A 16,561-nucleotide genomic window follows, 5' to 3' on the forward strand; every position below is an offset into this window, starting at 1 on the left:
GACTCACAACAGGGGTTTTTACCCGATCTTTGTAGATAAACACAGGATTTGCATACTGGGCACAGATATTCATCCCTCTCGGCTCCTGCTATCCTTGCAAAGCCCTAATGGCTAGTGTGATAAGGCGAGGCAAGGAGAGGGAAGCTTGCCAAACAGTGTTCGCAATATTTTTACAGTTGGTTAATCTCTAGCAGTTACTCTCCACGTACATTCTGGGGCCCATCAAAGCCTTTGGCTCTTGTCAACTTGCACCTAATACTCTCTGGGAATAGGTGAGCAGGGTGCCTTCCTCCAGGGGAAGAGAGTGTGCTCACTCTGTCCGAGACAAGTGGACAACTTCCAGCCGTATGTGGAACACTTAGTAGTTTGCTTTGGATATTTTTAAGCGTGCTGATGGGTTTCTGTGTGGTCAGGACTCCCAAAAAGATTTGTATTTGCATAGTTACTTGAGTGACTAAAATAACACTGAGTCCTAACACGGAGTCCTGTAGCTCAGTGGTTAGAGCACTCGCTTTGCGAGCGAGAGACCTGAGTTCAATTCCAGGCAGAGGGCGAAACCTTGGGCAAGTTTCCTTACTCCACACAGAGCCTAATAATAATCCCTCCAAAACAAAACAATAATAAATTGGCCATTTTCAATCTACGACTGTTTGTGGGACATTGCTGTGCGCAATTGGCTGCCGCGTTCGCCCACAAATATACAGTCAATTCACTTTACAGTGTGTTCTGTGAAGCGCTTTGGGACGTCCTCCCAACGTGAAAAGCGCTATATCAAATGCAAGGATTATTATTATTATTAAAAAGTTATGGTTTATGGCTAATGGGTGTTACCAGCAAATCTAGCAAGTGTAACTGTGCAACGCCTCCCTCTTTCCATCCACTCACTCCAATATATAATACAATAAACTTTATTTGAGCTTAGAGGGTGAAGATAAAGTTCTCCTTATGTTCTGAGCCTGTCGAGTTGACTTCTGTACCTTAAGACAACAGCACAAGACCTGAAAGTAAAGTAGAGCAATGTTTGGTGTTCTTGTGAACTAGACTTTGTGCCTTTATTGCGCTTTGTGGTTAGGATGTTGCTCTGCTGACCAGATCTGTAATCTGATAAAGGAGTTGATCAGGTTACGTGCAATTATCACAAGATACGCAACTGATAGGGGAAAAAGTACCCACTTGATTGTGCTTTTTTTATAGAGTAGTCCTGGATGTTCGGGGTTCCATTGAGGTCAGAGAAGTTGACTGAAAGGACCATGTTTTCAAGACTGCTGTCTTTCCTCACTATGAACGTCTGCAAATAAGTCAGAAAATAATAATTAAGGTAAAAGTTTAGGCAATACGAACACTCAAGGTTAAAAAAAGTCACTCCAATCTAACAGGCAATGGGGTGAAATTTGTCACGTTTCTTGTGAGAGTTATCACAAGGAACGAGTTAAGAAACATCGCCAATTTCACCCCTGTAACATTTCATCAGTCCCCGGTTCATTCTAACAATACACAGAGACCCACTGTTCTCTCATTCTCTGTCACGACACACTTTTCATTGAAGTTGAATGCTCCATTGTATTTGCTGCAAACCTAACTCAAAAGGTTCACACTTACGAGGACAAATTATGTTAGGATATGTGTCAGGTCAGGGTATTAAGGGATACAGGGCAAAGGCGGGTATTTGGACTTGAGGTACTGATCAGCTTATAGAGTGGCGGGACAGGCTCGAGGGGCTGAATGGCCTCCTCCTGTTTCTGAGTTTCTATGTGCCGTGGTGCATTGCAATAGAGCAGACTGTTGAGGCTTTTGAGAGGAGATCAGCCAGAACTGAATGCGAAGTGACTGCTCTGTCTGCCTGTGCTGTGCTGTGTTGCTCTGAGCTGGGCCAGAAGTAATAATATCGTTGCACACCACACACAGTCAGTGCGGAACCTGCAGTCGTTTTATTTTAGACAGAATGCAGGTCACTCGGTTTGGGTTTCCTCTGTGAAGGACGTGAGCGGGGTGAGAAGTGATTGGGGGAGGGAGAAATGTAGGTGATGAGATCTAACTGTTCATTTTAAAAAAACCTGAGCAGGAGAGAGGTGGTGGTGTGGGGGAGGGCGGAGTGTTATTGACAAAGTAAAGAGGAAATGTGTCTTCCTGCTCGCTAGTTGGGAGAAATCCAGGATCTAATTGTAAAAGCAGAGCCTAGGCCTCTGCAAGAGAGGTGTGGAAAAACAACAATTCTTTGTTTAAAGGGTCGTGAGCTAATGCAACAGACTACCTCAGGAGGAACATGGAAAAACAGGCACAGGAGGAGGCCATTCAGACATTGCAGCCGGTTCCACCAGTTTATTACATCTCCGTAGATCTTTCAATCTCAATGCTCTCCCCTGATTGCCTTACCCTTTAATATCTCTACTACCCAAGTATCTGTATCTTTCCTTTAAACATCCTTATCAATTCTGCCTTTAGAGTTTTGGGGGCTCCCACCTTCTGTGGGAAGAAAAACTTCCAGACCTCAGTTTTAACCGTTCTTAGTTCGAAGACAGTTAATTTATTTTGAATATGCGGAATCTGCCATAATCTGTTGCTCGCACAGAAAACAAGAGTGTCATATTTCTTAGAACATAATTCAACACCAACGTTATAAACATTGCGTTTTTTTAGCCCTGAAAGTGCAAAGCAAGAGTGTGACACAACATCAGTTTAGGGTGGGACAAATGGGGTCAATTTTTCTCCTTCCACACACACAACACACAAAAACAAGATGGGAAGTTTGGCAATATGTGGCAGACTGTCACAACACTGTCTCGATGACACAGTGTACCCAGCAGGAAATCCGGATGAAACTGCACGATTGAAAAGCTTGGAGGCTTTTCACCTGCAGTAGGATTATAGATCAAGTGTCCACGTTAATAGGTGCTGCAGTTGTAAACGATACAGGCTAAATAGTTGGCAGTATTAAATTGAGTTCAATTCCAGGCAGAGGGCGAAACCTCGGGCAAGTTTCCTTACTCCACACGGAGCCTAATAATAATCCCTCAAAAAAACAAAACAATAATAAATTGGTCATTTTCAATCCACGACTGTTTGTGGGACGCTGCTGTGCGCAATTGGCTGCCGCGGTCGCCCACACATATACAGTCAATTCACTTTACAGTGAATATTCTGTGAAGCGCTTTGGGACGTCCTCCCGACGTGAAAAGCGCTATATCAAATGCAAGGATTATGATTATTATTATTATGCAAAGCAGAAAATAACTGAGCGCATGACAGGGAAGAGTTAATGTGCTAGAGGTAGAGGGTGGATTTTCTAATGGCCAAATCACTGTGTCCCAAAACGCTCGCCCACAAAATACGCAGTTACTTGACAGTGTATCCTGTGAAGCGCTTTGGGACGTCTTCCTGACTTGAAAGGCGCTGTATCGAACGTTCGGATGCTTATTATTATTAACAGCTCTAATCCCAACTCTCTGCTCTTTCCCAGTACCACTTTATACGCTCCTTCATCAGATTCTCTCTTTCAAAAGTGTTTTGATCTCAACCTCAATGGCCGCTAGTGGCAGAGCATCTCACAGGAGACGAAATTCCACCCGGCTCCATTAGGCTTAGACTTCACTGTAGAGTCGATTTTCTGTCGCAGGAAACTGGCTTCACAATTCAGACTCCGTTTAAGAATTCGTCAAACCTGGATTGCTTGCGTTTGTTATGGCGTCTTTCATGTCTGAAGGATATCTCAAAAGGAGAGTGCTGTCAACTGAGCCAGGCTGACACACATTTGGTGCGTGTGTGTGTGGGTGGGGGGGATGGGGGGTAATGGTGGGGGGGCGAGGGAGAATTCCGCAGGTACCTGGATGTGTCTCAAGCCCACCGACTGGGAATCGTTGACTCCAACCTGACCTCTCGGCCTCCTATTAAACACTTGACGTCCGGGTGCCCGTTGTGCCTGCTGTTTGCAATTGCCTCTCTGAGCCTGGCACATTGTACACTAATGTGTCAGCCAAGCACTGGAGCAAGTAGCACATTCTTCCAGTAATCAGTGTATGTATTTTTTTTATATACTCAGGAGCAGCAGTTGAACTTGCGGATGGAATCATCCACAACATTGATATTGGAAGCGACCTCGCACATTACACTGCGAGAGGCATTAGGAGATCGAGGGTCAAAAATGTGAATTGTTAGCCTTGTGTCTTCCTGGCTTGTTTTCAAGTTGCCGCTGGCACTTTGACCAAGGAGTATAGTGTGAGAGGCAGTGAACAGCTACATAAACCTGCTAACAGTTAAATGGAACCATTTGTGCTTCCGTAATGAGCTGTTAAATAACCCACAAGAAGCAGAGTGCGTTTTCTTTGCAGTCCATGCTATGCAGGGCACAAGGGTTTTTGATGCTGCGCTTTGGCTTGAAGTCTGCCAGTGGCAGACCAACTCCATGGGGATGCTTCCTCCGACGGTGCACTTCCAAAGGCAACCGGGGTCAACAGAGCAATGGCAAAATACCATTTGGTAAAATGGAACATGAATGAAGTTTCATGACAGTCTTGTTCTCTCCCTGCAGTGCCACACAGAAGCCCTGAATTGGAGGTGATGGTGATGGGTCACTTGTTTTCACATGCATCACGCTGCTAAATACAATTAGCTTTTTCGTAACAGAATATTGCTCAAGTCTTACCAAGTTGTCAAGGCAATGGGGGTGGGGGTGGTGCAGAAGAGATTTACTGAGATGACACTGCGAATGAATGGTTTGCCAAGGATGGACTGGTCTAAAATTATTGTTAAGATGAAATTATTTCCACCGGTCGCTCAGTCAGTGACTGAAGGGCATGAATTTACGATCGCTAGCAAACGAAGGGGATGAAAGCAGAAATGTTTTCACGCAGTTAGGATATGGAATGCCCAGCCAAGAGCGCTGTTGAGGCAATTTTGAGATATTCGCCTTCAATCTGGGACTAGATAAATATCTAAAAGGCCGTGAACTAACAGGGGTTGGGGAAAGTATAGGTCAACGGGACTGAAAGGATTGCTCTTAAAACAGAGAAAATTGCATAAAAAGACAATGGGCTCTTAAAACAACAACAAGATTACATTTGTATAGCGCCTTTCACGTCGGGAGGACGTCCCAAGACCTGGACAGTGTACGAGCTGGGGTCGGGGGGGGGGGAGAAGGGAGGGGAGGGGAAGGGGGGTGGCCGATGGCATGGTCAAAGAGGAGGGTCTTGAGGCGGGACTTGAAGGAGGCTAAGGAGGGGGGGAGGCGGAGTGATTGATAAAATTGATAAAAGACACTTTGGGCCGAATGGCCCTATTCTGTGCTACAAATTTCCACTGTTCTATTAATTAATAAAAATAATAATAATTTTGCATTTGATACAGTGCCTTACTGCGTCATTGAGACGTCTCAAAGCACGTCACAGGGTATACCGTAAAGCACAACAGTGTCTCACAAACAGTTGTGGATTGAGTGACCGAATTGTTATTATTATTATTTTTTTGAGAGGGATTATTAATTGTACAATACTGTATAGTACTATTAGAAGCACACCATTACAGGACAGAGAATGGGACTGTCATTTGTGAACAGTCTGTTACTTCAGCGCTTGGGCCGGTTTCAGACAAGCTGAACAAACAAAAGTAAAGACATTTAACAGCTGCTGCTCAGATATGGAATTTTCCCCTTTCAGCCTTCGCACAAAGACTCCACAACTGAACGTGGCCAAAAGAGGTTTGGACAGGATTTCTTCAGCTTCACTCGCATAACCTTCAGAGAGCACTTCATGGCAAGAGGATTCATTACTTTGGATTCATTACATTGTTGCAAGGAGTATGTAGGGGCAAAATTAGCTGCGTTTCATACTGCATTCATATCCATCCCTCATGACACTCGAGTGTCAGCCTATTGCTACCTCAGTTGGTAGCGCTCTCGCCCGTAAGGCAGAAGGTTGTGGGTTCAAGTTGTCTCGTGTTGGGGACACTCCAATGCGATGTTGGGGGAGAGCTCTCCATTATCGGAGGTGCCGTCCTTCGGCTGACACGTAAACTAATGACCAGTCTGCCTGTACAGTAGGCATTAAAGATCCCTTGGCACTTCCAAAAGAGAAACATTCGGATTTACAGCAGATGTACAGGAGATCGATTGCAACTCCACAAACCATATGCCATATTCCTGCTCAACTATATTCCTCGTTCGACTACAGGGTGATTCCATGTTGAATTCTCTTTCCCCCAAAACGCTTTGTCTCACTTTCTCCCTCCCTTGCTCTCAAAAACATAAGGAAACGCTTAAGGAATTAGCTGATGAAATTGACCGTTTTGTGGTTGGTGTACGGTATTTAGGGACTGGTTGGAAACAGGAGTGAGTGCCCAAGGACTGGAGAAAGGGTAGGGTAGCTTTGAGTTCCAAACAAAGAGGTAAAACTATAACCATGTATATTCCTATGGATCACAGGGCTCTAACATATGAGTCAGTCAACACGGGAAGTGTTACTACATCCCAAATGAAACTGCAGAGAACCGCGAGGAAAAAACAAAACAAAACTAAATATTCCTCTGAAATAGAAACTAAGCAAACTGCACAAAGTAGCCAAGTTTGGTAACTTCCCCAAACTGTTGAACAACAATGACAAAAACAAAAATTGAGCAAGGGAAGGGGACGCGGGGACCGCGAGATACAATTCCAAAGGAGTTCCTCTGGACTCCGGTTAACTTTCATAGTTTAGTTTAAAGCATTTCACGGAAAACACGTGCTTTGAATGCAACACACCTAGTGCTGGCCACAAAATGCCTATACAGTCATAGAAATCTGGAAGTCTGGAAACAATAAATTATCTGAAGACAAACGAAGTGTTCCACTCGAATAAAATGATATCTGGAGTCTGGGTTTAGCCTCTGTGTGCAATAGTTTAGAACGGAGGGATGCAGAGACACCACAGAAACATTGTGAAAGATTGTGGGATCTAATCTACGATATTCCTTCGTGGAATTCTGTAATAGGACATCTGAACCTTTTTAAAAAATGGGCACTCTTTCTGGTCACCGGGAGCGTGTCATTCCAACACAGGAATTCCAACCACATCGACTGGATCTACGTCCGGAGTAGAGTTCCCGAAGAATCCTAACGGGAATCCTAACAGGAATCATTAAGCAATCCTATTAAGATACACCGCCTAAACGAGACACTAGGGTCTTTATTGAAGCTTTGTACTGCTGCCTCTTTCACAACTTTTCTCCTGCTTGTTGTTGTTATGTTTTACCCACAAAATACAGTCAGTTCATGTTACAGCGTATCCTGTGAAGCGCTTTGAGACGTCTCGAAGACGTGATAAGGAGCTGTATCAAATGCAAGGATTATTATTATTGTGAGGGAACAGGAAGACCAGGCTTGCGTTTGGAAACAAAAGGGGAACAGGGAGATGGGTGCACATTGTAAGCCTGCTTGTAATAGTGATTCTTATTCTTATTCTACTCCGTCCCGGGATTTAAGGCTTCCTTGTTGACCCGTCAACGCAAGGGCTTGACTTCTGGATTAGCCGAAAGGGTCACGGTTGAAGGGTCACAGTTGGAAACAGCCCTATGTTCCCTGGAGTGGGAACACTACCCTTACAAACCCGAGACAATGAGCCTAAGTGCTCAACCCCAAAACACACACCAAACTGATCCCGAACCTGGAAGGCGGATTTGAGTGACAGACTGACTTGGGGTGAAATTGAGCAATGGGAATCTTAAGGGGATTCTTTAATAAAGAGTTTTACTTTGCGGGATTTCTAAATAACAATTATTTATTAACAATCCTATCATCCTTGCATTTGATACAGCGCCTTATCACGTCTTCGAGACGTCTCAAAGCGCTTCACAGAATATACTGTAAAGTGAATTGACTGTATATTTTGGGGGCGAAAAGCAGCAGCCAATTGAGCACAGCAGCGTCCCACAAACAGCCGTGGATCGAAGCGCCCAAATTATTTTTTAAAAGAGATTTTTACCCCCGGGAAAGCAATCAGCCAATCTACTAACAACCGCGTTCCTGCTTGCTGCTGGGTAAACAGAGTCAATGCAAGAAAGTCGCGCTTCCCGAGGGGGTTTTTATTGACTATTTAAGTGCCTTAACTACGAGTTTAATGGAACTGGAGAACGAGATGAGTGCTGCCTGGGCCCCGGCCTAGCACTGAACCACTGCAAAACGAACAGCAATCTATTTCCTTTGCCTTCGCTGCCAGCAAATCTGAGAGACCGGTGGCTGTTTGCACCATGTTTTTACACAGTGTATGTGTGCCTGACTGGGAATCTCAACGAACCTGATACTTCCTTGGAGAAGCATTGGTCACAAAAAAAAATAGCAGCTCCTTTGCTTATCATGAGATTCTTTCTCCGTGAGTTTCCGTGAATGCAGCTCAACGTAGTTATTAAATACGATTTGAATTCCAGCGTGCCTTCCATATGGATCCTCTCCAAAGAGCTCCCACTGTGTACTTGGCTAATCCCGCACTGGGTTGCAACAATCCGTACTGCTCCTCACTATGTCACGTCCTCTGCTCCGCTGTAGTCTGATTAAACGCTGCTCATTACGGTATTTCGCGGCGAGCGGTAAAAAGAAAATGTGTCCGATATTGAAACCAGGTGACCACAGTAAATCAAACTGGGGGGTGGGGGGGGAAAGCAAAATTGTAACTTCACAATAAGAAGGGAACCGAATTGTTTGGAACAGGAAGTGTAGAGGCTGAAAGCGGTTCATGCAAACAAACAAGCAAGCAAAAACAAATTCTTCCAATTCTCCACACCGCTATGCTGCCTTGCACGCCTTTGACTTAAGGCACGATTTCTCTGCTTTGATACAATTTCATGAGCAGCCCTCACTATCCACATCACCTCGTTCAAGTGACCACTGTTCGTGTGCGAGCCTTGACCGTGAGTGTGCTGGAACCAGAGGGAGCAGGGATGGGTCTGATGAGGAGGAGCAAGATTAAGGCTCCCCTCTCATTGCGTTTCGCCCACAAAATCTACAGTCAATTCACCTGATAGTATATTCTGTGAAGTGCTTTGAGACGTCTCAACGACGTGATAAGGCGTTGCAGTAAACCTCACATACGTCGTAGTTGGGATCATACATTTAATGTAACTTATGGAAAGTATGAGCTATGTCAAACTTGCATAAAATATAAACTCTTGAATGAGATTTGGGCAGGTGTACGAATTAGGGGATCATACGATTTATACAAATCAGACTTCTGCGAGTTTTACTGTATATCAAATGCAAGGATTATTATTATTGTTGTGTGGGGGGCTGGGGTGGGGGTGGGGGTGGAGTGACAGGAACGTACTCAGGGGGTAACATCTCACAAGGGATGGAACAACGCTCCAAGTCCAATTGGGAAGCATTCCCCCTTTGTCTCCCCTTTCCCGTGACTTTTGGACGACGCAACAAGCTGGTATGCAACAAAAGCTCGCCAGCGCTCTGTACTGACTGTACAGCTTTAGGTGGATAAATTCCAGCTGTATTTCAACTTAACCTCACTCCCTGGACCCCCACAGGCTTCTGACAACGTGTGTTCTGCAGACACAGGCAAACCTGGGAGACACGCTCCAGAACTGGGAAATGAAACTGGGTGAGCAGTTTGTAGCCAATGCCAGGCACCCAACTGACCAAAACTCAGATACAGCACATTTCTAGCAAAAGCTAACTCCTGACTTAAATTCGCCGAACGTAGTAATAGAGCAACAGGAGAAGGCCATTCAGCTCATCGAGCCTGTTCCATCACTTTATTAGTGAGAGAACAGATCACCTTATGGAACAGATCACTTTATCTCTCTCCGCCATTCTAGTTCACTGCATTCCACATCCTCACAGTCCTGTGTGTGAAGAGATGCTTTATTTTCGGAGTTCTAATCTTCTTGGTCCTGATTTTAAGGCTATGCCCCAACCTCCCTGCCATGGATCCCTCTACCAGAGACAAAAGTCACCCAACTATCTAACCTATCCATTCCTTTCATTACTTTAAAGCTTTCGACCCTTAACCTCTTCTGCTCCAAGGCATATTTGGTGACTCAAATTAATGACCGCAGATTTGGTCACTTCAATCCACGACTGTTTGCGGGACACGGCTGTTTGCAATTGGCTGCAGCGTTTCGCCCACAAAATATACAGTCAATTCACTTTACAGTGTATACTCTGAAGCGCTTTGAGACGTCTCGAAGACGCAATAAGGCGCTGTATCAAATGCAAAGATTATTATTATTATCCATTATTATTATTAACATGCTTTAAACCAAAGTGTTCAGCACGGACTTACCCCAAGTGGTTCTGCGTGGAGTATTTCTGTCACCTTTTCCTTTTTGATGTTCAGCTGAAGCCAAACTGGACACGTGCCGATCAGCTTGTCCAGGATGCTGATTCCCGACAGGAATAGGTGGCGCGGAGGAGGTGTCGCTCGGGGTGCCTGCTCCCTCTCATTGCTGGCACCTAGCCTTGGGCTGCAACACAGACAGCAAACAGAAAACACCCAGAAGTGAGGCCAGTGTAGAAAACAGTGTGTGCCTGTGGCTGAGAAACCAAACCATCAGCACATTAACATAAGGTGAATAATCACAACCATTTGACCGAGGAGCTTGAGAGTGAAATTGGGCTGAAGTTCATCTAAAAATCACAAAAACCTACACCAACTTAATTCAACGCAAGCACAAGGGAAAGGCATTAGAAACACAATGATGCACTTATTATGATATGGGGCCACTTGGGATTCCTCCTGCAGCCACTCGAGTAAAGAGTTAAGCGCTACATACCCCAGCAAGCCTCCCGTCTCCACTTCTTGGCCAGATGTTTTCTTCATCATCGCAAGGCACCGTCTCTCAGACCCCATTTAAGAGACCCTGCAAATGAATGAATCCAGGCCCCCCAGGTGCTGGGGGGCTGCACATTCTGCGAGGAGGATCCGAGAGGCTTGAAAGATGGCGTTTTTTGTTCAAAAAAAAGCGTGCAGCCCTTCAAACAGCAACAGAGAAGATAGTGGAGGAAGACGTGTGTGTTTGTGGCTTGTCTTGCTCTGACTTCCTGTGTTTCTGTGAACAAATAGGGAAATCTGAGGAAGGGGCCGGTTTGAGTCAGTGGTCGAAACTGTCAGCTTTTCTCCCTCTCTCCCTCTCGTCAAATTTTCCTGGCGCCGGGATTATGTTCAAAAAGTGGGAGGAGCGCTGACTGCTTCTGCAGAGCTCCACCAGCCCTGTGTCAGGCTATATATACTGTATTCGGCAAAGACCAAAGTTAAATAAAAAAGTACGTGCGTGGGTGGGTGTGCGTGTGCGTGCGCGTGTGGGCGTTCTGAAGCATTCTGAGATGCTTCCCCGCATGAGCAGCACGGTGTAAATGCAAGTTGTTGTTGTCGGTTCGCAAATCAATGTATCTGAACTTCTTGGGGAAAAACTTTTCTCTGCAGCATTCAGCCGAGTCTGCAGGGAGAGGCTTGAAAAAGCAACGAGTAGTTGCCCATCCCCCCCCCTCCCTCCTTCCCTCCCTCCCTCCCATCCCCACCCATAACGGCTCTCTTCCCCCCACAGCCCCCACCCACAACCCCACCCCCACCGCCTCCAGCAACGCCAATCTCGCTGGGAGATTTTTTCAAAATAAAAAGCAGACGGCAGATCCTGGCACGCAGCACATTAATCAGAAAATGCCTTTTGACAACGGGAAGGACTGAGTACAAAAAAAAATGTTTCAGAGGCTGTGAAATCTCGAGGAGTTTTATTTTTTTTTAAAAAAATGCGTTCGTTGCCAGTTACCTGCAAAACAAATAGCCCTTTTCACAGAACTGGTTCCTGCTTTAGTTAAGCGAAGAGAAAAGAACACAAAACCCCGAGCAATTCTTAAAGATGTTTTTTTTAAAAAAAAACGGGAAAAAAACAAATGAAATAAAAACGGCTGCCAACTAATGCCCGGAGCGGAAAGAGCGTTGATAAACAGCAGCAATGTTGTAAACCGCTTTGATTCAAGGCTGAAGGCATCTTGTGTGACTGAGTCTGACATCTCTTACATAAACAGCTCCAGGCACATCTGGTTCCCGACACAGGCCACAAACTGAAATGTTGTGCAATAAGGAGTCCTGAAACAAACACCTCTTTCCTTGTGGGTCGCTCTGATTTCCATCGTTTGCACAGACGGATAGAGCGTCCTGTCTTTATGAGGTTGCTAATGATCAGCCCTCCTGCGGAGGTGGATGCAAAGCGGAGAGGAGAGAAGATAGAGCTAACTGCCGAGCTACAAACAGCCACCCATTAAATTTTATCTGGGGAAGTTTGTCAGCCAGGACACCGGGAGAAACTCCCTTCTCTTTTAGATTAGTCATGTGTTATCTTTGTTGTCCATCTCAACAGGGACCTTGGTTTAATGTCTCGTCTGAAGGACGGCACCTGAACCAATACAGCCACCCCCAGCACTACACTAGAGTCATCAGCTAAATAATAATAATAATAATAATAATAATCCTTGCATTTGCTATAGCGGTTTTCATGTCTGCTCAAAGGCTCAAAGCGCTTCACAGAATATGCTGTAAAGTGAATTAACCGTATATTTGTGGGTGAAATGTGGCAGCCAATTGCGCACAGCAGTGTCCCACAAACAGTCTTGGATTGAAAATGCCCAATTTATTTTTGTTTTGGAGGGATTATTATTAGGCGTGTGGAGTAAGGAAACTTGCCCAGGGTTTTGCCCTGCCTGGAACTGAACCCAGATGTCTCACTTGCAAGCGAGTGCTCTAATCACTGAGATTCAGAACTCCATAGACTATCTGAGCCATGTGGGGCTTGAACCCCTGAGATTTTGGACTCGGAGGTGAAGAGTGCTATCAACTGAGCCAGGCAGACTCTTAATTCCTGTAAGCACAATGCGCTCACGTAAATATACACAGCAATGGCTACGCGTTTGCTGTTTGAGAGTTGAAAGCAAAGGTCTCCCACCTGAGGAACCCACGAGGAAACATCACTGTGGGCCAAACGACCTGTCAGAAATCGAGCGACTGAGACATGAGTGAGTTACTGAGCTTATACTGTGATGTGGGGGGAGGAAGTGGGGAAGAATATTCCATTGACTGATCATGTGTTGTCTGGCTATTTTCGTGGACCCTCATTGCTTCCAGTGAACCTCATGAGGTGACTCAGAGTTTTACTTTGACCACTTTGTCTTCTTGCACTTGTGTACAGTCATAATTATTAAATCATAAATTTACTAATGATTTAATAATGATGAATGTATGATAAAATCATGATTTAATAATGATTTAATCATACATTAATAATTATTAATTCATACATTGATAATTATTAAATCATACATTAATATTGGTTAAATCATACATTAATGATGATGAAATAATGCATTAATAATTATCAAATAATATTTTGTTGTTATTAATATCAGACCGATGTTGAAACATCATTTGTATTTTGCCTGTTGCCACAGGTCAAAAACTTCATCGGCGTTCGTTCAGACAGTGGAAAGAGGAACTAAACACGTTATATTTCTGGATTAAAGTTAACTCTCACATCTCCTCCACCCCCAGAAAATCAGTCCCTCTGGACTGGCCATTTTTTAAAAAAAAAATCACTTCACTCACTGAGTCACTTAATATTCTGGTAATCATGTTACTGAGCTGCTAGGATTAGCTTTATTATTAAAGAAAACATTACTTCTGTGCTCGGTAAATAGAGATGTGTGGATTAGGGAAACTTGCCTAAGGTTTGCCATGCTCACCCGCCCCCTTTCATGCCCAGAGAACAGTTCAAAGTGGCTCAACGGATATACTGTACAGTGGAGTGACTGCGTGTTTTGAAGGTGAACAGCAGCAGCCAATTTGCACACAATAATGTCTCCCAAAAACAGCCAGGGAGTGAATGACCAATTTTGTCTGGGGGATTGTTGGCCAGGACAAACTTCTCTTCTCTTTGTTAGTGCCACGTCCACCTAAACAGGCATGCAGGACCTCGGCTTAAACATCTCATCCAAAGGTCGGCATTTCTGACAATGAGCTCAAAGTCCTGATGTGGGGCTTGAACACAGCTATGAGGAATCGTGAAATAAAATCCTTGGGGATTAAAAAAAAAGATGGATCTTTACCTGAGGATTGGAAAGGGCGAAACACAACTCAGGCCACGAGTCACACCAGGAAACCACAGACCAGTCAGTTTAAGCCAAGTTGGGGAGAAAATCGTCCGAATGATTTTACGGGATCCTGTGGGGGAAAGCACAGTGTGATTAATTTTAGTTACATGGCTTTCAAGAATGAGAGGTCACGCCTGGTTAACTTACTGGAGGTGATCAAAGCTGCTACTGTCACAGTGAACTGGCGAAAATGTGGACTTTGCATGATTGGAATTTCAAAGATCATTTAACAAGGCTCTGTTACCACAAGTTGTTGTTATTGTGGAAAGTATCTCTGCTCCTTGAACTGGCAAAGGAATCGCACGCTTCACTGAGTCATTGTTAAATTGCCGAACTTGCAGACTCCAGAAAAGCTTATCATTTGAAAGTAAACATGATAATTACAGTCCCTTGCATTCGCAGTACAACGCAGAACAAATTTACTTGTTAAATAGTGAATTCCCACAGCCCTCCCTCCCCATTCCTCCATTATTTTGTTCCCCCCGGAAAGCGATACACTAGTCGACAAAGAACCCTGTTCCTACTTACTCCTGGGTACACAGAGCCATGCGCGTGGAGCAGGGAAACTTGCCTAAGGTTTCGCCCCGCCCGGGAATCGAACCCGGGATCCTCTTGCTCGCGAATTGAGCTCGTTAACCACAAAGCTATAGGACAAAAAAATTCTGCAGCAGAGGATGAAACCAGTTGCGATCTTGCTGACTGGATTAGGCTGTGGTTAGCTTTGTGAGTCAAGGCACTGGTGATAATAACTCATGCTGAACTTGACGTAGCCTATATTTATTTATACCACACTTTTACATGTTAAGTCCACCTCCTCCATAGATGTTCCAGACAGGCAGCAATGATGTGGGCTTGTTGGTGACAAAATCACTACTCCCACAACTATTTTGTACCGTCAGCAATACTTCTTTTGGAATCGCTGAATTGAATTTAAGAGGATAAAATTAAACTCTTTAGGAATAGTTTTCCCCCACTTCCTTTTTTGCATCCCAGCTCTCCCGATCGGGCTGGCCCACACCAGCTGACTATCACATGGCTCTGTCTGAACTCTCTCCATGTGTGTGTGTGTGTGTGTGTGTAGTCACTATGGGGAGGTTCTTCAGTCCAGAACTTGCCTAATTTTGTCCTTACCTGGCGAACACATGTAGGTGCACTTTCTCCCAGAGGTCATGATATGGAGCTCAAACCTATAACCTGCTGTCCTCGTGGCAAGAATGTGGCTACCAACTGAGCCACGCAATGAGTCTGTTCCCTTGATTGTGTGGCTCAGTCGTTCCTTATCTCTGTGACCTGCTAACTCCATAGAATCCTGTCTGTTCCATCCGCTCAGCAGCTCCAGCCTGTTCCACATCCCACGCCCTGCCTTCCCCACCATCGGTGGTTGGGCATTCAGCCTTTCTGCCACTCCCCTTTGGAACTCCATCCCACAGTCCCCTCGTCTCAAACCCTTCAAGGCCCATCTCAAGACCCTCCTCTTCAACCACGCCTTCATCCACCCTCCTACACCTACCCTTCATGCCACCCACGCCTCCTGATCCCAAATCCCTGCTCGGGTGCAAATGCTTGACTGTCCAGCGCGAATCGTAGAATATCACAGAAGGAGGCCATTCAGCCCAGCGTGCCTGTGCCAGCTCTTTGGAAGAGCTACCCAATCAGTCCCACTCCCCGCTCTTTCCCCACATCCTTGCAAATTTATCCTCTTCAAGTATCTATCCAATTCCCTTCTGAGAGTTGTTTTTGAATCTGTTTCCACCGACCCATTCACGGGTCTATCGTGTTGCTGTTGTTTGGGAATACAGAACACAGTGAGCTCGGAGATTCAGTCCAGCAACTCCGCGCCTCACACTAAACCCGACCAGGAGATGACTCAGCGTCACGTTAAACTCCGAGGCAAGACACAAGTTGGTTGCTTTCACACGAAAGCCAGGCAATCGTATTAATAGATTTTATTTAAATATGTATATTGTATTACATGTCAAATAACATTCAAGGTTTCATATATCAATGTACATTTGTTTCGTAAAGTTTCTTTTTTTTTGTAGGTCGCTTTTATATTCTGTATTTCCCCCCACTTCCCCCCGCCGCACTTGTGGCAAAGATAATAACATTCAGATCATTTGACTTTGTACATGATACAATGTACCTCGATTTATACACAGGAACTCTCATCAAATTGCATTCACAGTGCATCAGGTCACATTTGTCCCATCAATTATTCAGATATACATTTGAATAAATATTTATCTGCATAACTTTGCCAATTGACACAAGATATTGCCACACTGCAACAAAATGTGTGTGTGTGTGTATATATATATATATATATATCTCTATGTATATATAGATCAAAGGAAAGGAAATTAACATCTGATTGTTACATTAAACAATTTGGGATCGATCAGTCTGGAACTACACATGCATCCGATCATAAGAAGTGGTAATAATATTATTTAT

At 44.7% G+C, this 16,561-nt stretch overlaps 1 protein-coding gene across 2 annotated transcripts in view; it reads right to left on the reverse strand.

The window, feature by feature from the left end:
- The window catches only part of LOC103185393 (ras and Rab interactor 3), a 33,552-nt gene extending 19,376 nt beyond the window's left edge, over positions 1–14,176 (reverse strand). The window contains exons 1-4 of one of the 2 annotated variants that reach the window (XM_007903854.2): positions 14,063–14,176; positions 10,741–11,016; positions 10,251–10,431; positions 1,174–1,288 (exon numbers count right to left, since the gene is read on the reverse strand). In XM_007903854.2, the coding sequence (XP_007902045.2) occupies positions 1,174–1,288; positions 10,251–10,431; positions 10,741–10,817 (373 nt within the window). In that variant the 5' untranslated portion in view covers positions 10,818–11,016; positions 14,063–14,176. Of the gene's footprint in view, positions 1–1,173; positions 1,289–10,250; positions 10,432–10,740; positions 11,329–14,062 lie in introns of those variants that run through there. The other variant, XM_007903853.2, reaches the window with a different exon arrangement.
- Between the last annotated feature and the right edge of the window lie 2,385 nt (positions 14,177–16,561).

This window comes from Callorhinchus milii, unplaced genomic scaffold, assembly GCF_018977255.1.
Source record: "Callorhinchus milii isolate IMCB2004 unplaced genomic scaffold, IMCB_Cmil_1.0 Scaffold9, whole genome shotgun sequence".
NCBI classification, from domain to species: Eukaryota; Metazoa; Chordata; class Chondrichthyes; order Chimaeriformes; family Callorhinchidae; genus Callorhinchus; species Callorhinchus milii.